This window comes from Gekko japonicus, unplaced genomic scaffold (genome assembly GCF_001447785.1).
Source record: "Gekko japonicus isolate JY-2015 unplaced genomic scaffold, Gekko_japonicus_V1.1 scaffold4355, whole genome shotgun sequence".
In the NCBI taxonomy this organism is placed as follows: Eukaryota; Metazoa; Chordata; class Lepidosauria; order Squamata; family Gekkonidae; genus Gekko; species Gekko japonicus.
The window spans coordinates 42,448-65,498 of NW_015165378.1; the positions used below are offsets into that span (position 1 = coordinate 42,448).

Genomic DNA, 23,051 nt, shown 5'->3' on the forward strand with positions numbered 1-23,051 from the left:
GGAACAGGGAGGCCCGGGCGGCTGCAGCCTCCCGAGGCCTTGCTACGGAGCCGTGCACGGGGGGGAGAGGCAAGGGGGGTGGAGGACACGGGGAAACAGCGGGATGGGGGGTACTTACTCCCTCCTGCTGCTTCCTCTGCCTCCCTTCCGCGAGTATCACGGTTCCACCCCTTGTGAGTTTATAATTCTCATTGGGGAATCTAGGCCTTCCCATCAAAATGTGCTTATTTAAGGTTGAAAAAAAATGTTACTTGGCTATTGTTGTCAAATACATAAATCTGAATCTGGTGCTCATTAGATGTTTTCTATCTCACATTTCCTACAGGCAATTCGCACCATTAATCCATGTCAAGAAATAATGTCAGCTGAAGATTTCACAAACATGGTGTTTGATAAAATTGATATCAATGGAGATGGTAAGAATCTTTCGATGCATTCTGAGGTGCTTTATTAAATTAGCGGACCCAAGTAGATTGGATAGAACCTACCAGTGGGCCATTATAGGAGTCCTTTGTGAAGATTGCAAATTGATATGAGTGTGTTTGAGGGAAATGCAGCACAAGAAGGGGCTCTGGGGCAAGTGATGCTCTGTCATCTTGGTGCTTGGGGGGGGTCAACAGTGGGATGGCTTCTGGTGTCCTGGCCCCACTGGTGGACCTCCTGATGGCACTGGTATTTCTGGCCACTGTGTGATACAGAGTGTTGGACTGGATGGGCCTTTGGCCTGATCCAACATTGGCATCTCTTATGTTCTTATGGTATCGGATGCGAAGATAAATTATATGTAGAGCAGGTCAGTGAAAAGACTGGTGGGTTTAATTAATACATTTTTTATTTATTGGTTTTCCCCCCCGCCCTCTCGGCCTAGGCTGCTGAGCAATGCAGGCACAGAAATCCAATGAGGTAGGCTAGGCTGGCTGTGTGAGGGGGGGGGGGGATAACTGGACTAATGTCTCCAATGGAGCTGAAGTTGTTCACTAAACTGTGCTGGATCTCAGTGAATGTAAATAAAATTGATTCAAGTTAGAAATGGTAAGGATCCCTAAATGTTAGGCTGATTAACTATTGTGATAGCCTATTTAAGGAACTGGTAAGTTCTCTTTTCTTTACAAGTGAAACCAAAGTGTGTACATATTTTTTAAAAAGACTGAGGGCAGAAATGGTGGCAATGCAGAAATAGTTGGGTGGATTTCTATGCCTGCATTACTCAGCAGATCAAATCCCATTTATTACTTCAGGCTGTACATGAAATGGACCGTTTTGTTTCTTTTTCTATAGGTGAGCTGTCTCTGGAGGAGTTCATGACGGGTGTCCAGAAAGATGAGCTTCTACTTGATATCCTCACCCGTAGTCTGGACCTGACACGCATTGTGCGAATGATCAAGAATGATGGGAAAAACCCTGATGAAGGGGGGTCAGCAGGAGCTGCAGAATAGATGGGAATAGACTAGGGGAGGGTTTGTTTTTTAAATACGATTTTTTTTTAAAAAAAGGAAAAAGAAAAAAATTAAATAAATGTAATATTATATAAAGAAATATTCAGGGACGCGAATGGGACAGCAGTCCAGGGGACTCTGTTTTATAACATCACCTTAAAGAGTACAAGCTTTAAGTGTTTCTGTGTAATCAGAGACATCTAAGTCTGTTGTCAACATAATTACTAACACTCAACAATCTTCACAGTTGCTTAAGAAATAAAGGCAACTGCTGGTGCTTTTGCTGGAGAGAAGTGTTAATGTGTAAAGGGAAGCAGATACTTAGTTAGCGGATCAACCTTTTAGGGTTGCCAACTCCGGGTTGGAAAAATCCTGGTGATTTTCCGGTGGAGGCTGGGGAGAGTGGTGTTAGTGAGGGACAGGACATCAGTGGTGTATAATGCCACAGAGCCCCCTCACCCGTAGTCTGGACCTGACACGCATTGTGCGAATGATCAAGAATGATGGGAAAAACCCTGATGAAGGGGGGTCAGCAGGAGCTGCAGAATAGATGGGAATAGACTAGGGGAGGGTTTGTTTTTTAAATACGATAAAAAGAAAAAAATTAAATAAATGTAATATTATATAAAGAAATATTCAGGGACGCGAATGGGACAGCAGTCCAGGGGACTCTGTTTTATAACATCACCTTAAAGAGTACAAGCTTTAAGTGTTTCTGTGTAATCAGAGACATCAAAGTCTGTTGTCAACATAATTACTAACACTCAACAATCTTCACAGTTGCTTAAGAAATAAAGGCAACTGCTGGTGCTTTTGCTGGAGAGAAGTGTTAATGTGTAAAGGGAAGCAGATACTTAGTTAGTGGATCAACCTTTTAGGGTTGCCAACTCCGGGTTGGAAAAATCCTGGTGATTTTGGGGTGGAGGCTGGGGAGAGTGGTGTTAGTGAGGGACAGGACATCAGTGGTGTATAATGCCACAGAGCCCACCCTCAAAGCAGCCATTTTCTCCATGGGAACCAATCTCTGCCATGTAGAAATCAGCTGTAATTTTGGGAGATCTCCAGACCCCACCTGGAGGTTGGCAACCCTACCCACAATAAGTTTTGGTGGGGAGACCCACCACACAGAGATAACTTTCTGAATGGTGCCACAAGAATCCCTGTGCCATCTGACTGCCTCTGAAAGATGATGCTCTTGTGGGAAGGAATACAAATTATCTGGAAGTAGAGTTGCCAGACTCCTGGTACGGGTGGGGGTTCCTCTGATTTCCCGAGCTCCAGCCCACCACCAGCCAGTTGGCTGGCAGAGGAAGCCCCACCCTTGAACAGCAACGTCATGCATCGACGTTACTGGCATGATGTCGCACAAACGTGACATCATCACACTGGGGGTACCATGCAGTAATGGTCTAGCATTTTGGGCAAAACTCTTTGCTAACCATAGAGTTTTGCCCCAAATACCAGAGTATCACCGTTCAAACAAAAAACTGATCTCAGGCCTGTGGCATAAGACATTGTGAAGAGACTTTCATCCTGTTGTGCGTTGTTTCTAGGGCGAACAGATTTGCACCTCTATTCATTGGCAACTGCAGAAACAACACATACTATTTGGCCTCAACGATTAAGAAACACAAAATCATTAATATGGTATATTTTACTGAACCAGCTTTTCCGCTGCTCTGCCTAATGCAGATTGTTGCATAATTTGAAAATGTGCATTTTTTCACAGCAAAAAAAAAAAAAAGCTTAGCCCCTTTTAAAAAAACCTATTCTTCTGTTTCTTTATTTGGAAAATAGATACAATCAATATTTAGGTATTTTTGAAACTGAAACACAGTTGAGAATTTTCAGACTTATTTGAAGCAAACTGGCAGTAATGGTGGAATTCAGGTACACAGAGAAAACCCTAATTTTTGCGTACAAAAGGTTAAGCAGTATTCACCAAGAATTTGTTTTTCATATGCTGTTATGATGGCCTTAGTATCTTTAGGGGTACAATTCAAGTTTGTCTTCCAACTGGATATAATATGAAGGTCTTTAAGGACGGGTTTTAGTAAAGGAGATTTTTTTACAAAGAAAGATAACGTGCAGCCACTTACACAGGTGTGTTAAGCACTTCACACAATGATCCCTCTTCTTGTTCTGCATTGCATGACATTTTCAAATATGCCTCTGTGAACTAGGAAACGAAATAGTCATGGGTATAAGCCCTAAATGTCAACACTTCCTGAGAAAAAAATTAAGGGCTAAAGCTTTATTTGTTGAAATAAATATTATGTGATTCTTAAGACAGCAGAGACAGCCATAAATGATGCAACAAGGTACGAAAAGTCATAGCTTCCTCAGTCTTTTCAGACAGTTGGTCTTTTAGAAAAAAAATGCTTATCTGCATAAATTGATCATGAGAGTCATAGTAATGATTATGTACACTTGTCCATAGATGATGTGATTTTTTTAAAAAAAAGATCCAAAATCCAGAATTAGGAAAACAGAAAAAATAGCAACATTGGTTATAGTTAGGTTTTTCTTTCTTTTCTTTTAATTGTTCAATATGTGCCTTTAAATGTGTACTGGACTATGCGAAGCAGTGTCTGCATGAGCCTGAAGATGTTGCACTGAGTCATGTGGGCAATTTTTGTTTGCTTGTCTTCTGAGATTTATTTCTGATTATCTAGATGCTGGTTGCAGATTCTCACTAGCCTAAATCCAGAATAACTCTTCTACAATATATTTATACTTTGGAGATGTACTAAAACAATGGTTCTTAACCTTTAATCTACAGCTGCCCCACAAAGTATGCAACACTGTAATCAAATGCTCCCTAAGCCAAAAGTACAAATTACAACATAAAAAAGCACTCCACACAACTCTACTCATATCGTTATGATATTTGCATATGATACACAGATCCCAGGTATACATTTAATGAGACCCTTGTGCCTGATGGCGAGCGGACAACTCCTTAATATTAAGTTGGATTTCTGTTTGCTGTGTGCCACTTTTTAAAGAGCCTGTATTAGAAATCTAGGAGTTGGGATTTTATCGGGGTGGGGGTGGGGGCATTAAACAAGTGCAAAGCAGTATAAAACAAGTCGTCTCTGTTGGATTCAGAAGCCAGTGCAGCAGGGAGGAGATACTGCTTAAAACGGAGTACACTCCCATTGCCCTCAAACAGTTCCGAATGCTCCTCAAAGATTTATAGATCATCCTTGGGGGGGGGGGTCTATGTGGCCCCATTAAGAACCCCAGTACTAGAATAACTGAGAAATTGTGTCTCAAGTGCTTTATGATTTGGATAGCCATAATAGTCACAAGTGAATAATATAGCTATTCATACTTCCTACATTCTTCTCTGACACATGATTCATTCAGAGACAATGGATTTTAAAAATTCGTTTGATAACTGTTCTGTTGTCATATTAATGAAATGCTGGCAAAATTAGGGGGGCAGGCTTCCTTTGGTTGAAAAAGAACATCTTTTATAAAAGCTACAAGTCTAGCTTCTAAAATTTTGCTACATCTTTATATTACCAATGTGGGCAAATATTTTAAAGGTCATTGCAACTCAGTGATAGAACTCTGGACCAAAAAATGCAATATATGGCTCTTCACATGAAGACACTTCTTAATACATAAAAAATCATGTTTTATAAATGTCTGTAACAATGTCTGTCTGCTCCACTGATGAGAATGGATGATATATTTGGTTGAAGTTCGAAGTTCAGTGGTATACGTGGCTGTGGCATGTTGCTGGAACTCTGAAATGTTGTCTAGTGATCCCTGACTCTCTCCCTGCCCACTATCCCCACTGTATTGTGCCCATCTTTATTAATGATGATGGATTTTTTTTTTCTTCTGATGGGGATATCTGGCAGGTATGAGAGTCCTGATATACAGAAAGCAATAATTTGCTTGGCTTTTAATTAATTTGCATTTTCCAAGTTCTCTGGTATATATTTCTGTTCAAATGTAAGGTTTTATGTTTTATACTTTGGATCTTAACAATGTAATGAAAGGATACATTAAAGATAGTATTTTGCATAATCCTTTTGCAATTTTTATTTTAAGATTTTTACTCAGAGTACTCATATTCTATATTTTTATATTTTATAAGGAATGTATCTGTGGTAGGAACAATAAATTATAGAGAAGAAGCTGTGGGGGCAAAATAATGTGGCTGCAGGTAGGGAGCTCATTTTGCCCTTTTATGCAGTTTCATAAAAGTCTAGGACTAAGAATGAGAATTAACTTCAACACCTGTTCTGTCCCCAGTATGGGACAAAGTAAACAGGCAACTTTACCTAGCCCTGAATGTAGCCTGCATCAAAGTCAGCATGAATGCACACAAGCAGGTGGTTTATGCCTATCTTTCCACCACTGGGGAAACAAAAAGTAATCAAAAGTGTTTTCCATAACAAATACATTTAGTCTTGCTTAGATTGTCCATTTGCTCACTGTTGTCAAGAGGCAGGAGTCTCCTCAGCCACAACTGGGAGTGGCAACAGGGTAAATGAAAGGTCACCATGGAAGTCTGTCTTTTAAAGAGCTTCTGCCTGCCTGATTGGTGGCTTTGAGGGGTTCTTAGAAAGGCAGATCCAAAAGGTGCTGGCAAGCAAGCCTTGTTTCTCACAAAAGGGGGGTGTTACCTTCCTCATAATAGACAGGGAAAAACTTTAACAGGGCTTGGGAGGAGGCAGATGAGGAGTTCTTCCTCTCCTCTTGTGATGGACAGTAAATAGTTAATGCTTTAACCCACTCTGAGAAGCTTGAGCGACAGGGGATACAAACAGAATCCCACAGTTGAGAGTGTCAGATTGAACTAGCAGCAGTTAAGAACTGACAGTTGACTGGGAAGGAAGATGAAAAGAGTGAGGGAATCAAGAAGGATCCCCATTCAAGCCTGACGGAAATAGCTCCTAGAAAAGGGGTGTTTGTGTGATCCCTGTCAAGTGGTTAAGAAGGGATATAGGAACTGGTGTGAATGTTTCTGCCTTCACCAGTTAAAGTGTCCTTGAGACAAAGAAGCTTATGCTTGGTTATTTAAGCAGAGACTGCCAATAAATATATCTCCTCGGTGTTTAAAGACCTGTCTGTACGACTAAACAGCTACTTGTTTGTGATAAACTATATTTTGTTTATATTTATACAGAGTTACCTCATTCCTGTTGCCTGCTCACCTTCTAAGCCCTAAACCTGATACCTACCTGACCATTTTCCCTCATAAGTACAATAAAACTGTTCATTTTGAGTTATCATCAGCGTCTTGTGTGCCATTATCAAATAAAGACAAACAAAGGATTTTAGTTGGTCCCTCAGATCCCTAGACTGGGTCAGCATAATTCTATATATGTTTGAACAACTGAGTGAGACAGAAAAGCAAACAAGAAAGAAAAGGGGCTACTTAGCCAAGAAGAAGTAAAGGGATCCGGGGGGTGGGGATCGTCATACCCCTCCTTCTTAGACCATGGGGGCAGCATTGTGCAAAACAAAGGAAGGCATGGACAGGAACCAACACATGCACAACTATAATATGGATTTGGGGTAAAACCTTGGAAAAAAAGCTCCACCACTATGCTTTTTCTCTGCAGCAGATCATTGCCATTTGGGTGTCAGTGTACCAGGATGCAATCGAAAGGGATGTCTTGTCTATTCTTCATTCTCAAAGTCAGTAGTTCAGCGTACTATTAAAAACAAATAAATGCTAGTTAATAACTATTAAGCCTCATTTACCCTTGTCATATAATCAGGATGGACTGTTGGATTGCTGAATGCAGATTCCAGTCTGTAGGAAGTATTGCAGGTGAATTAATTGAAGGATGTGATTGTCAGAAAACCTGGACCCAAACTTGCATTATTATGTAATTAAGCAGTTAATTTGTGTGGTGTAAGGAGGCCTAAAAATGCATTTCATCAGTCAGAGTTCCCTTTGTAAACTGGTGCCAGTATTTGAAGGCATCTATAGCACAGCATACAAATAGAAACGGGTAGACATGCGTAGCCAGAATTTGGTCTTTGAAAGAAAAGCAGTGGGTTGGCAAATATCTGATCTGAAGGTAAATAGATCAGGGACGATGTAACTCATGGAATGTTGCTACTGGTGGGGAGAGGGTTATCCCCTGTTCTGGATTATCCCCTGTTCTGGATGGGGGTTTCAATCCCCCTAAAGGAGCACGTTCATAGCTTGTTCCTGGACCTTGGCTTCCTGTTGGATAAACAAGTGGCAGCTGTGACCCAGGGATGCTTTTCACCAGCTGAGGCCTTTCCTGGACAGAACAGATCTTGCCACTGTGGTGCATGCCCTGGTAATGTCTAGATTAGATCACTGCAATGTTCTTTATATGGGGCTGCCCTTTACGTCTGCCCAGAAGCTACAGTTGGTACAGCATGAGTCATAATGACCATATCACTCTTGTCTTGCTCTATCTACACTGACTTCCAATTTGCTTCTGGGCTCAATTCAAGGTGCTGGTATTGACCTTTAAAGCCCTCTACAGCCTGGAACCAACATAACTTCAGGACTGCCTCCTCTCATATGAACCTACATGTACACTCCAGTCATATTTGGAGGACCTGCTTCAGTTGCCCCTGCTATCTGAAGCTAGATAGTTGGCAACCTAAGAAAGTGTTCATCATAGCACCAAAACTTTGGAATTCCCTCCCCAGGGAGATTAATCTGTCTCCCTCTATTAGCTTTTTTTGCCAGCAGGTGATGACTTTTTTTGTTTCATCTGGCATACTTCCAATAACAGTTATTGGCCCTTCTAGTATTGCTTGCTTGTGTGTTTTTAATTGAATTATTTTATCAATTTTAACTGTATTTGAATTGTTTAATATTGTAATGTTTTTATGTTTGCCAACTCATGGACCCCTGATAAGGGGGAAAGGTGTCATAAAAATGTTTTCAATAATAAATATAAATAAATAAATATTAAGAGCTAGAGAACATGGTGGCTAACCTCAACACCTCTTGGAGAAATTCTTGGGATGTGGCTAGCTGTGGTGGCAATGATCCACTGTATCCTGTCGTCAAACACTGTCACCTTTGGGACAGTATACTGCAACTGAGGCCCCTGCCACACGAGGGGGAATAGCACAGGCAAAGTGCGACTTTCTAAAGCCGCACCAAAAGAGACGCGGCGGCGGGATCACATAGATCCCCTGAGCCGCCGCACACTTCCTCCCCAGCATGATCAGATGCTGGGGGGAAGCCACTAAAGAAAGAGCGCGACAGCCAAACTGCGCATGTGTGCGCATGCACAGTTCGGCGGGGAGCCTGGATTGATCTGGACGACCAGCGAGGCGGCAATCCCACGGCCGCACTTACAGCGGTGCTTCAGGTAAGTCCTCCTCTGTAGGAGGTCCTTCTTCGCAGCGGGTTTTCAGGGTTTGGGGACTGATTGGGGATGGGTGTGTGCTGCTTCCCAGATGTTGTGGTGAGATCGCGCCCGTTTGCTGCGCCCCCGATCCATCCCTCTCCTGGGCCAAAGTCTCCCGTGTGACCGGGGCCTTAGAGGACAGAAAAAGGAAAATCTGTATTATTTTTTTTAAAAAACCCATAGTCAAATCCCAAAAGGCTGAATGGAAAAATAAACTCCTAATCCATAACTAGATACAACTGAAGTTTGGAGATGCAGAGCCTCTTCTTTATCCTTTCACTTGGCAGATACTGTAGACTCCAGATTCAGGCTATGCCTGTAACAGAAAACAAAAGAAAAGAGCACCCTTGCTTTTCTTCTCTTTCAGGCAAAATAAGCCCAGACTCATACGTCCCAGAGGGTTACCAACTCTGGGTTGGGAAATTCCTGGAGATCTGGGGGTGGAGCCTGGGGCCGGGAGGGGTTTGGGTGGGGAAAGACTTCAGTGGGCTATAATGCCATAGAGTCCACTTTCCAAAGCAGTCATATCCAGGGGAACGGATCTATGTCGTTGGGAGATCAGCTGTAATTCTGGGATTTCTCCAGACTCCATCTGGCTGATGGTAACTCTAACACTCTCCGGCTGCTTATGGGCCTCCCTTCAAGATTATAACTACAAGATAACATAGTTACACATGTCCTTCAATATTTTTTTAACCTAAATCAGCTCCATAGGTTCTTTTAAATCCCCAAATCACTCACATCAAGATGCTTTGTCCTTCACCATTCTTGTTGGATTTGTAGCCAATTCAGAAACACTTGTGTTTACACACCTATGGGCTGTCCCATCCAACAAGAGTTGCCAGCTCCAGCTTGGGAAATTCCTGGCGATGGGAGGGGGGGAGTGGAGCCAGGAGAAGGCAGAATTTCGGGAGCAGAGGTAGCTCAGCAGGGATAGGATTCCATGGAGTGTACCCTCCAAAGCTGCCATTGTCTCCAGGGGAACGTATCTCTAGGGATGAGCATGAACTGGGAAAATGTGGTTTAGTTTGGTTTGTGGTATGTGGTGTGCCTGGTTCACAACCTACAAACCATCACAAACTTTTAGCTGTGAAATGAACTGGTTCAGTTTGTGAGGTTTGGTTTGTGGTAGAATGGCCCTCCAGCATACTAGAGACACCAAACTCACAGAGGACCTTTGTCTGAATCGTCTCTACCTGCCCTCCAAGATTGGTGAAGATTGGATTTGCAGGGTCTGAGTTACGGCCACCCAAAAAAAGCTGCCCCTATCCTCCATTGTTTCCTGTGGAGGGGAAAAAACAGCAAAACCCCACAAGGATAATAGAAACCCAGCAGAACAAAATCAGTCCCCGAGAATCTCTGCAGTAGAAACTGAAAGTGGGGGGCGTTTGCAAGAACTCTGATTCAGGAGAACAATGCTGCCTTTTATTTGGGAGTTATACATACATGCCAGCCTATACCCCCCTTCCTTGCAGAAAGGATGCAACCTGGTGGTAATGCCCACCTGCAACCAATGTTCCTTCGAAGCTGTGGAGTCTTGTGAGCAAAAATTCTACTTTGTGAGCTACTGGCATTAAAGTTGTGAGCAAGCGATTTGGCTACTGCATAAATTAGTTTGCTCTGGAGCCATCCTCCCTGAGCTATGACAAAAATGTGTGAGCCAGAGGCTAAAAAACTGTGAGCTAGCTCACACTAACTCAGCTTAGAGGGAACACTGCCTGCAACCTCTCTGCCAAGCTCCGACCCATGGGAGAACAGCCGGCTCCAGCGTTCACTTGTCTGGGATCCTAAAATCCCCCAGAACCTTCTGGAATCCACTAAGATCTATGAGCCTCTGGGGCCAGACCATAGGGAAAATAGGGGCCCTTCTGTTATCAACTCTCAAGATGCTACAGTGGTTAGACAAACAGCAAGCATCCTTGCCAAACACCAGCAATCTATGACAAATACTACCCCCATACCTACCAGCTCTCATTAGCACTGAAAAAGTGTGTTCATCAAACATCCTATTCCCATGTACCCAGGAAATGAGTTTCCAGTGGAAAATTAGCAGCCTGATAAAAAGTCATTGTGGCAGACTCAGATGCAAGGACTGCATAATGTGCCGTTAGGCCCAAAAAGTCAAATGTTATATCACTGTGTAATTTAATTTTTTCAAGGTAAAAGAACAGATTATTGAGTACCCTGTGAACATTAGATATTTATTGCCCAATATATTTTCCCCATTTATAAATAGGGTAATGAGGTGCCTCTTGAGTGGTTCTGTTTTTTTTAGTTAAACCTATGCACAGCTGTAAGTCAGAACGTTATTAAAACATGACACCAGAGCAGATAACTTTTTGCAAGCAAAGGAGAAGCATTTTCCTTCCTCTCCCTCTCAAATTGTTTTCCTCTTGATTAAATAGCCTTCCTTATGCCACTGGGTCATAATAAATTTTAAGTACTATAGCAAACTTGAAGATTCTGGGTTTCTTCTATAAAGTAAGCATGCCACCATCTGGCTGTTGTTGTAATTACTCTAATTGTCTAAGCATTTTGCAGAGCACATTACTATGTATTTCCAGCTTTAATACCTCTTCCAAACTCAATTTTGCAATGTATTTCCAAGAATATTAGCCACCTGTTGCGTTTTTATCCATCTCTTATTCCAAGGAACTTTTATGCTAACAACAATTCTTTGATCTAAAATCCTTTCTTGTTGAAGGCAGCGTTTTTGGAATGGTAAGGCAGTTGAATTTCCGAGCAGTTATCTAGCATAGTTTATGCTGGGAAACTGGGTTGCACTTACCTGTAACTGTTGTTTATCTATATCTTCTGTGCAGACACACACTGGGACTGTGCCTGGTGCACAGATAAAATTTTCCTAGCTTGTAGAAATCTAAAAGGGGCACTCCCCCCCCGGAGCCAATGTGATGTTTTCCCCCCACACCTAAACCATCATGTGCTCTGGAGGAGGGTGCCCTCCTTCCCCTCAGGTCCTGTCAGACCACCACAAGAAAACTCCGATAATAACCCAAGGAGTCAATGGTACCCCTACCCTTTGGTCACCTGGCAGTATGGAATATATATATATATGAGAGAGAGCGCTCACGGTGGAGCAGGAGGAAGGGAATGTGTGTCTACACAGAAGACATTGATGAACAACAGTTACAGGTAAGTACAACTCTGTTTTCATCTTCTATCTTCAGGGCAGCCCTACATTGGGAATTTAGTGAGCTACTCACCAGAGGAGGCAGGGTGATGCTTCAAATGAAAAAGTGACTGGAGAACAGTCTTGCCAACCTGTGCACCCTTTCTTGATTTCAGGTCCAGCACATAACATAAGAGGAGCTGCGATGGCTCAAGTGGTTAAGACGCTGAACTGCAGGCTGTGGAAGGTCAGTAGTTCAGTGGTTCAAGACCCGGGTGCCGCAAGACAGGGTGAGCTCCTGTCTCTAGTTCCAGCTCCTGCCAACCTAGCAGTTCGAAAGCAAGAAATTGCAAGTAGATAAATAGGGACCACTTCGGTGGGAAGGTAACAGCGTTCCGTGCGCCTTGGTGTTTAGTCATGCCGGCCACATGACCACGGAAACGTCTTCGGACAGCGTTGGCTCTTCGGCTTTGAAACGGAGATGAGCACCGCAACCCTAGAGTCGGATTCGACTGGCTTTCGAGCAAGGGAACCTTTACCTTTACCTTTACATAACATAAGAACATAACGTCTTCTGACCATGTTGTGGCTTTACAGATGTCTACAAGAAAAACTCAGCGATGGGAAGTGGCTGAGGATCCTTGCACCCTGGTGGAGTGGGCTTTGATGTTGAGGGAGCAGGGCTTATTGGCAACCTCATAACAAGATTGAATGACAGCGACAACCCGTCTTAAGAGAGACTGTGAGGAAGCAGATCTTTCCTTTTGTGGACCCAATTAACAAAGTTTTATCAATCCAAAAAGGTTTCGTCCTGTCAATGTAATATAACAAGGCCCTTGTAATATCTAATGTGTGAAGTGCCTTCTTGGCTTTGGAGAATGGGGAAGGAAAAATACAGGTAAAACCACTTCCTGGGCCAGGTGAAACTTGGGAGACCACCTTTGGTAGGAACTCTAAACTAGTGTGGAGGATGACCCTCTCATTAAATACCTTCAGGAGTGGGGGATCTACTCTAAGGGCCACCAATTCATTCACACTTCTAGTGGAGGTGATTGCTACCAGGAACACTACCTTTCTGGAAAGCATGGCCAGGGGGGCAGGAGGCCAAAGGCTCAAAAGGGAGTCCCATAAGTTGAGCTAGGACTACAGAAAGGGACCATGGTGGAACTATGTTAGGAACAGGGGGAAACACATTAAGCAAACCCCTAAGAAATCATTGGGACAGCCTATGGGAGAACAAGGAAGAACCCGCCACAAGATCATGGTACGCTGAAATGGCTGCTAGGTGTACCTTTACTGAAGACATAGCTAAACCCTTGTGTGCTGGAGAAAGTACTCCAACATTAAGGGTAGGACAGGTGAATGGTGACAACCCCTTTGAGGTTGCCCAATTCATGAGTTGGGACCATTTTCTAGAATATGACTACCTGGTCAAGGGTCTCCTCACTAGGACAAGAATGTCATAAACCTCTGGGGAGAACTGGGATTCTGGGGATGTATCCTCCATACTGTGAGATGTAGGCAGCTGATGAAGAATGGGTCTCTGTGTTAGTAAGCCTGGAGTGGGGGAAAGGTGATGTAGTCTGAACCTGTTAGGTGAAGAAGCTTCAAACCCCAAATCTGGTGCAGTCAAAAGGAAGCTATCAGGATGCAATCTGATTTCTCCACTATCAGGTTCCCTGGGACCCTGCTCAGAAGGGAGAAGGGGGGGAAAGCACAGAACTGACTGCCTGTCCACGGGATTTGGAATGCATCTCCTAACAAGGCAGGGTCACTGCTTGCTAGAGAGCAAAATTCTTGAGCCTTCCTTTTCTCACATGTGGCCAAGTGATTCACTCGGGGAACCCCCCACACCTCTTGAAGACTCGTCAAAGGTACTTGGTTTGGATGGAAAGGTGGGTTCTGCTTAACCTGTTGGCAGTAGAATTTGAATTCACTATGTGAATGGCTTTGAGGGAAATCTGGTTCTGGTGGCCATCATCCAGATTGCAACAGCCTCTGTGTATAGTCTCTGCAACCCTCTACTTCCCTTCTTGTTTAGATAGTACATAGTGGTTGTGTTGTCCATTTGAACCAGCACCCTCTTGCCTCAGAGGATATCTGTGAGAGAGGTAAGGGCAAATCCAATTGCATGCCACTCCAGAATATTAACATGGGGGCCTTTACTTAGTGAGGACCACCTACCCTGCACAGAAAAACAATGGGTGCCCCAACCTGTCAGGGATGTGTCTGTTGTAAGGGTGGCCTGTGGAACCCAAAAACCAAATTCAACCCCGGTAAAAAGATTAACATCCTCTGCTCACCAGATTAGCGATCTAGATACTGATCTGGGAACAAAGAAACAATACCCAGGGGTATGTCTCACAGGGTTGAATGTTTTGATGAACCAATTTTGTAAGTCACACATATGCAGTCTAACCAGAGGTATAACTGCCATGGTGGAAGCCATCAGGTCAAGAAGGCACTGGATGGACTGAATAGATTGCCACCTTTTTCACAGAAACATAGTGGCCATAGCTTTAATAGTCCTGCCCCTATCTGAAGGCAAGGAGGTTTTGGCATGCATAGAGTTGAGAGAAGCCCCTATAAACTGAACCTGGTGGGAGCGTTCCAAATGGGACTTTTCTAAGGAAACTACTAGCCCTAACTTTATGCAAGTGGAGAGAACTAAGTCTACCCAGGCCCTTAGAAGCTCCCTAAAGGGTGCAACAATAAGCCAGTCATCCAAATAGGGGGAAAAGGCACAGCCTGGTGTTCTCAGATGGGCCACGACCACAGCCATACACTTGGTGAAGACTGTAGGGCCTGTGGCCAGGCCAAATGGGAGGGCTGAGTACTGAAAAACCTCTGAACCATATCTGAAACAAAGGTACTTCCTACGTCAGGGGTGAATGGCAATGTGAAAATAGGCATCTTTAAGGTCCAGCACAGCAAACCATGAGTTAGGAGTAAGGAATTCAATGACTGATGAAAGAGAGACTATTCTAAATTCAGACACCTTCAAAACCTTGTTTTAATTTCCTTTAAACAAGGATGGGTCTACAGCCTCCATCTTTTTTGTCAACAAGAAGAAACTCAGAATGAAAACCCCATGACTGGAGGCCTACTGGAACTTTTTGTCCCTTTTTCCAGGAGCTCCTGAAGCTGGACCTGGAGCTCAGGGTATGGGTTGTTGACTGCTGTAGAAGCAGAGAGACTGGAGGGCAATGAGGTGAATTTTTAAAAATAACCACTATGAACTATAGTTAAGACCCAACTATCAGCTAAGACCCAAATATTGCAGTGGGGCTGCTGCACTGACAGAGCGATCCCTGGCGGCAAGCAGACCATTGTGCGACCAACGACAACGAAGGCAGAAGACTGGGAGGCGCCCGATGATGTGCAATGCAGGGCGCGGCGGAGCCTGACCGGACAGAGCCGGAGCCAAGAAGCGGGCGTAAAGTCGTGCACCTGCGCGGTCCCGCCAAAAGGAGTCGTCTGGGGAAAATGCCAAGAGAGATCGCCTGGAAGAAACAGCCATGCCGGAGCAACAACAAAGGCCCTCCACCTGGGTGCCGGTAGGGCTCCCCCACCCCTATCATGTGGCCCAAGTTAGGGACGAAGGGTTACTAGAACCACTACATATGTAAACCGCCCAGAGACCCCTAGGGGTTAGGGCGGTATAGCAAGTTGAAAGTTAAATAAATTAAATAAATTAAATATTGTTTGCCATGCCTCATAAAAGCAGTCTAGTCTGTTCCTGAACTGGGAATCTTCTGCCTGAAACTGGATGGATAGTCAGAACTTTGACAACTACTGGCTCTGATCTCTCTGTGGGGCCTGTTGGCTTCCAGACCTATGTCATGTAGCACTCTTTCTATTCTGGAAGAAAGGAGATTGGTATCGGTGATGAGGATACTGGTGAAGCCTGCTGTTGACATCTTTGGCCACAGTAGAAGGGGGTGGCAACCCCCTGCTGTTGTGAAGTGCTGTTGTGGTGCTGTGGAAGGAAGGACCCCAAGGGATTTGGCAGTTTGTCTGTTCTTTTTAATCACAGACAGAAACTCATTAGTGGTCTGTGAGAAAAGGCTTGAATTCTCAGAAGGAAGGTCCTCTATCTTACAGTGCCTCTCCAGTGGGAAGGCAGTCGTGGGCAGCCAAGAATGCCTTCTCAAGAGAATGGCTGAGGCCATAGATCTTGCAGATGCATCTGCCACATTTGCCCACATTTATTTCTTGTTTAGAAAGTCTTATGTCCTCAGACTGGATCAGCTTGGTCAGTGATTGAGGCTCCTCAGGCAAGGATATTGAGGTACTGTGACAGCTTCTCCCATAGGAAGAGCTGGTATCCCCTCATAATGGTCTGATAACCCTAAAATTTAAACCTGCTGAGGAATATATTTTTGGACCCAGAGAGTCTAGGTGCTGACTCCGTCAGCTGGAGTTGAGTGTTGACCATGTTTTTGGCACAGCTGCATTTCTTTGGTGATGAGTGAAGTGGCAGATGAGTGGATAAAATATCACAGGAATCGCACTTGACTTTATACAAATTTTGCACCCTGTGAGAAGTGGCTGGAGTGGATGCCAGTTTCTGCCATACTGGGATTGTGAGGTCAGTGAGGCCCTCTAAAACTGGGAAAGCCACAATGCCCGGGGAGTTGGGGTAAAGACAACCCAGGATCTTGTATTTTGACTTATTATCAGTTGTGTTGATGACCAGGGTTCATTTAGTAGAAAAAGAGATGCAGGAGCTCATTAGCATAACTCATTAGCATAACTTATTTGACATCACCAGAAGTGTGTCAGAAGGCAGCACCCACTGCTCAGGCTCCACTGGACTGTTTTGGATTGCTAGCTATTGGGGGAATGTGCAGATCTGTCCTCGCAGAGGAGGGAGAGCTCGTACCTGAATAAAACTTGGTCTTAAAGGTCCCACTGGACTGTTTTGGACCGGGGGCCGGGGGGGGCTCTGCAACTTACCTGGCTGCTTCTTGCTCTGACTGAGGGCTGCTGGGAGCAGGGGGTGGGGCTTGTTGCATGTGCCCACCCCCTGGGCTCTTTACTGCCAGAGCTCAGCTCCTGTGCGCTCCTGCAGGAAATGACCCCTGGTGATGACTATGTCCAATGTTTTGGCCATCCTCAACATCTGTTCACTATACAGGCAGAGATCTTCATTTGGAGAAATGGGGGTGGAGTCCTCAACCCTGTTGTCTGGGGAGGGTTCTGAGTTGCTCTCAGAGCTGTGGTGTGACACCACTGTCCCTTCATTCTCAGGTCTCAATGTCAGGAGACACTGGAGGCATATATGGAGAATGGGTCTCCAGATGCCTGGAGTCCCCAGATGAATGCCTGTGTCCTGGAATGGAAGGACCCAGATGGGATTGTTGTGAATAAAGACCTGGCCACTGCTGAAGGTAAGCAGGAGACATGTAGAATGGATGCTAATGAAGGGTGGCCATGGGGCAGGCATGGTCGATTCCAGTTGGGGTGGCATAAGTTCTCCACCAGGTAGGCTAGACTGCTCCTCTTCCACTCCAGAACACAACCTGTAAAATGAGTCACAGGGGGGGGGGGTTTCCAGTGAGGGTACCAGAATAATGTCTGGCTTTTCAGAAGATAGAACAGGAGGGGGAGACAAGTGCTTGTGGTGCTTAGAAACAGCCAGTCTTCTCCTTATACTTGGTCTTCTTTTGCTTCTTTGACGATGGTTCCAAAGAACTACTTGCTTGAACTGAGGAAGCAGGCGATGGGGACCGAGTGTACTGCAGATATTGATGCTGGGGCCACAGAGGTTGCACTCTTTGGATGCAGGCGCACAGCTTTGCTTGCTGCCAGAACCATTGGAATCGAGTGCAGAATGGGACTCCGGTGCTGGAACTGAAGGGCTTGGTCGTACCAAGGATGGCAATCTATGAGGTTCTGCACTTAGAAACAACTTGGACTGTTCAGACAAAGTGAGGACCTTTTCCCAAAGAGCAGCCTTTGGACGGAATGCTCTGCCAAAAAACATGCCTTCAGAGTGAAGCCCTGACAAATATTATATGTGGCCGTATTGTGGGACTCTCCCAAGCATGTGAGATACAATTCATGCTTGTCACTATGGGTTATTTTGCATGCTCAGTACATTTTTTTAAAGAGAGCTTTGGTAGACACAATTGTTAGGTACAACTGCAGGTAAGAATGTTGAAGGAAAGCCTTGGGGGGATTGTAGGTCGATGAGAGATACCTCACCTACAAAGAAGAATCCCTCAAAGATCAAGCTGAGGGAGCCGAGAATCCACAGAGAACAGAGCTAAAGATTGAGAAAAACTCCCAGAGAAGAAGGCATGAAGCTCGACGAAAGTGAAAATCTTAAACACAGCGAAGCTAAGACAATCCTATCCATGCAGCAGCAGAAAAGGTACTGAGGGAAAGGGGGCACCATCCTCTGGAGCATGTGATGGTTTAGGTGGGAAAAAGAAGTCATGTCAGCTCAGAATGGAAGGGGCACCACCCTTAGGTGTCTATATAGTAGGCAAATTCTGTCTGCGGCTGGCCTGCAAACAGGTGGAGTCCTAATGTGGAGCTGCACCAAAGATGGAAGATGAACTATAATATCCATGGGATGTGGAATGGAATAGTATACCCCAATCTCATCAGAACTTGGAAGCTAAGCAGGATCAGTACTTGGAAGGGAGACCACCAAGGAAAACTTTGCAGAGGAAAGCAATGACAGACCACATCTACTTCTCACTTGCCTTGAAAAGCCCCTTCCTGGGGTTGCCATAGGTTATCTGTGACTCGATGGCACTTTATACATACACACACACAAAATATCTATGGGGCAATTTGATAGGCACATGAATACGGCACCATCAGGGTGCATGTGCCGATATTGTGAGCTGGGAAAGAACCCCTAGAAAATAGGTGATTCTTTTCCTGAATGCTTGCCAAAGAAAGTAGAGAAGAACTCACACAGAATGCTTGTAAACCAAAGCACAAACATAGCCCTTTTCTTTCCAAGCATCTCCTTATTGTTATCTGTAAAATGTTGAAAGATACGAAGTAATAGGGTTGGATCCAGCACAAAATTTCCACTTGTGCTAGAGCTCTTGCATAAGCAGAAATTCAAGAAAAAAACAAGGTAGCCAGTTGTATTAAGTCACAGTTACTGTATTCCTACTTGCATTTCCATTTGCACAAGATCTTGTACAACAAATTTCCAAGTCCAGTGGCACCTTTAAGCCCAACTAAGTTTTATTCAAGGTATAAGCTTTTGTGTGCATGCACACTTATTCAGATACAATGAAATGGAAGTTACCCTTACCAGTCCATACATATAGGTATAGGGTGAGCAGTAAATTAGTTTACAACATAATGAAGCTGTTGAACAGATTCAAGGACCAAACAGGAACAACAAGCTTAGTTTATATGGTTACCATTTACATGGGTTTAATTCCAGGGGAAAACATAGTGAAGGAAATAAATGTATCAAAATTGGAAATTGATGGGCAGATGTACCCTTCTTAATTGTGGAAGGCTGAGAGTAATTAGCTGAGTCTCATAACTATATGTGTAGACTGGTAACTTCTATTTCATTGTCTCTGAAGAAGTGTGCATGCACACAAAAGCTTATACCTTGAATAAAACATTGTTGGTCTTAAAGGTGCCACTGGACTCAAACTTTGATCTGCTGCTTCAAATCAACACAGCTACCCACCTGAAACAAATTTCTGGGCACTCCGATATATACAGAGGAAAGCGCTAAATGTTGCCAAGATCTCGTGCAAACAGGATTTTGTGAACAAAGTTTGAGTCCAGTGGCACCTTTAAGACCAACAAAGTTTAATTCAAGGCATAAGCTTTTGTGTGCAAGCACACTTCTTCAAATTTTGTGAAGTCCGTTAACATTTCCACTTGCTCATCACTGGGTCTAAGCCATAGACTCAACTCAGCCACTAACTGTATGGCACTTAATAAGAGGAGCATTATTCTTTCTTGAGAACTAATTATCTTGGGCACAATCACAAAGAGGAGCTCACAGTCTGAGTCAGAACTTGATTTGCCTAAGCTGCTGATGACTACCACCAAGTTTCCAAAATTGGCCTGATAAGAAATCAGATCAAGATAATCCCATGTCAGGCTGTAAGTCTGGAAAATGGATTACACGAAACTTCTGACCTGGTCAGTGGTGACCAAATTGGTAAGGAAGTCAGTTTCCTTTTTATAGATCTACTAGCAGGAATTGAGGGGGGAGGGCCCCTTATATAGCAAGTACATGTTTACACTTTATCAAAATCCTTACTTCAGAAGCTTCAAATGGGAGCTTTTATATTAGTTTTATCCCTTTGAGAAAATTTATTTTGGGAAATCAACCTTTTATTTTTTGATGAACTTTACCTCCTGTGAAGTTTGGAATTTTTTTTGAGGTTCAAAGTCAAAGAAGCATTTTTGAAAAATTCCTCTGAATTCTACTTAAAGGATAAATTTACTTCCTGGTCTTCAGGAAGATGGCTGGGATTGGTTTAGGATGGTGCTGCATGATATCAACAGCTGTATAGGCTTGGCTTGAGACATAGTTTTAGGGGAGATCAGAGTGGAATGCTGAAGATAGAACTCCCTGTGGTGTGTGGTTTTCTCTCAAAAACTGTTTGGCAGGTTTTTGAAGCACTTAACCTATGAAACCTGTTTATAAAAAACTAGACGAATGAATGTGAATGCGTTGAGCAGTGATGGCATGATGTATCGTCGTAATCTTTAGTTCTATGAAAATCAGTATCAACAGATGAGAGTGGGCACTGTGGCAAGGGTGCTAAGGGTGCTGGGTTAGATGAAATACAAGAATTGCCAAAAATTAAGGAGTTAAATAATTTAATTCCTTCCAAACAGTTCAGCAGACTGCATTATACATAGCTCAGTTCTCCAGGCACTCCAATATATTTTCTCTACCCTTGCATGCAACTTCACACTGGCATAAATTAACCAGGAACCCTGGTTGTCCAAATTCCCAAAACAGGACAAAGTCAATGTTATAGATAATTCAAAATCTATTTGACTGTAAGCGGATCAAAGTAAAGAAAGTTAACATATTCTAGGCCACTTCCAAGCATCTCTCTTATTCTCTATCCTTACTTCAAAGCTTTATACTCACTGTTGCAGCATTGAAATAACACGTGGAACATTTCTAGATGGGTGCCATCGGGACTTGAGATACTGGTTTCTACTCAAAGTGGAAAATCATGGAAGGAATTCCCCACAATTTAATTTTTTGCTAATTACAGAGAGAATAGTGGCAACTGTTCAAACTGTGAAGTTTCAGAATTCACACTTCTATGGGATCAGTGAACATATTAATTTACCTATCAGATACCAGCTCCATGTCCTTACAGTTAAGAAAACAATGAAAGTGTGGTACATAAAACTGAGTACTGAAGAGAAACCTGGATTTTACTATGAAAGGCCACAGGAAAAAAAATTAAAGCAATTATTGCAATTTCCTGTTTAGGAGATGTCTGAAATGATAATATATTCACGTTTAAATTGGAAATGTTTTTCCTTCAGGAGGCTTACTGCACACTGCTGCAAATAAATTATCATTGCATTTGGTCCTTCTCCTTACGCTAGTACTTTGCTCTTCTAGTGTTTCCACATTGGCACCGAACTGTAGGTTACATTGTGCAAAGGCTGAATGCTGGTGCATAACTGACCCATAAGATCTATATCACATTGCAAACAGGCCTTGCAGCAAGCTGTGGCATTCAAACAGCTGACTCAAATGATCACTGGTGTGATAACTCCAGAGCCTGCAAGAGGCCACACCACTCCATGCTAACTCTATACAATATCCAAAGAAACTGCTGCTTCTGCCATGTCAGAGATGTGTGCATGAAAGGTGCAGGCACAACACTAGTGTTTTCCATGTAGTCTTATATAATCACATGTAAACAGAACACCCCCCCCCATCTGTCTTGATATTATAGGCCTTGTTCTCACAAACAGCAGATTACCCTGAGCCTTCGAGGTAGGGCGGGATATAAATTCAAAGATAAATAAAAATAAATAAAAGTGGTAAACCTGTGTCAGGCTGTACTATATTAGACTGCAGCTGGGGGCTCATATGATTGATGGCTCCTCCCTGCAAAAGCAAAACCCGAATTTTTGTACACAGAAAACTAGATGCAAGTTTTCTAGCTTAGCAGTATATCCTATGTGCTACTTTTATTTGTGCAGGAGTTTGGAGGGATGTAACATCGCATCTTGTGCATTCACATTTGCAGACTGAGGTAGTGTAGTCCAGTTATAAGTTCTATAACCTCATCTACTGTTTATGAGAATTAGGTCATAGTACTTCAATGTATCCCGGGCTGCTCAAATAAATGAGTTCTCCTGTATTTGAAGGGCTTTGGTAACAACAATAATATATATGAGGCTATATACTAATGATCAACATTTACAAAATATTTAGGCTCAGCAAATGTGAAAGATCACCATAATTCTTCACATTTATCTGTAACTCTATGTAAATATCACAAGACTATATTGAGGACTCACAAATATAGACCTTTGCCCTATAAAATTCTTATCATTGCCTCTCATTCAAGACACTGACTCAATTCAGATGTGACATTCTGATATTCTAAACAAGATGGGAATGTACAACAGATTCTCTGAACATGACATTTGAATGTAACAATCTATAGTTAGCATTTGCTTTGAAACCATGATCTGAAATCAGTATCTAAAGTGGGTTTGCAAACCATGGTTTGGAGGCAAACTCGATGAACATCAACTATAGTTTGCTCAATTTTGATATCATGGCAAGCTTCCAATACAGAAAAGTATGGGAGAGGGATCAGCGCTTGAGAAGGGTGGAGGGGGTGTGTGAGCATATGGCACATTCTTGATCCTCCAACTGTAATCTGAAGGACCAGTTGCACTGGATCTTCTGCAAAGTGAATGGCTCCAATTCAATCTATTATGAGGAGATAGCTACCAAAGACAATGAATGAGCGGACAAAAGGGTGGGGGGAACACCTCAGAAATTTGCATGTGTAATTGCATTTAACATCAATGTCCTGTACTATATCTACCCAGGCCCTGCAGATTAATTAAGGCTGCGGTCACACGGGCAGGAAACTGCGGGGGGGGGGG

General features: G+C 43.4%; 1 protein-coding gene across 1 annotated transcript in view; it reads left to right on the forward strand.

Moving 5' to 3' along the window:
- The window catches only part of GUCA1A (guanylate cyclase activator 1A), a 20,544-nt gene extending 19,108 nt beyond the window's left edge, over positions 1–1,436 (forward strand). The window contains exons 3-4 of the mRNA XM_015410642.1: positions 326–416; positions 1,279–1,436. Of these exons, the coding sequence (XP_015266128.1) occupies positions 326–416; positions 1,279–1,436 (249 nt within the window). The remainder of the gene's footprint in view (positions 1–325; positions 417–1,278) is intronic.
- The last annotated feature ends 21,615 nt before the right edge of the window (positions 1,437–23,051 follow it).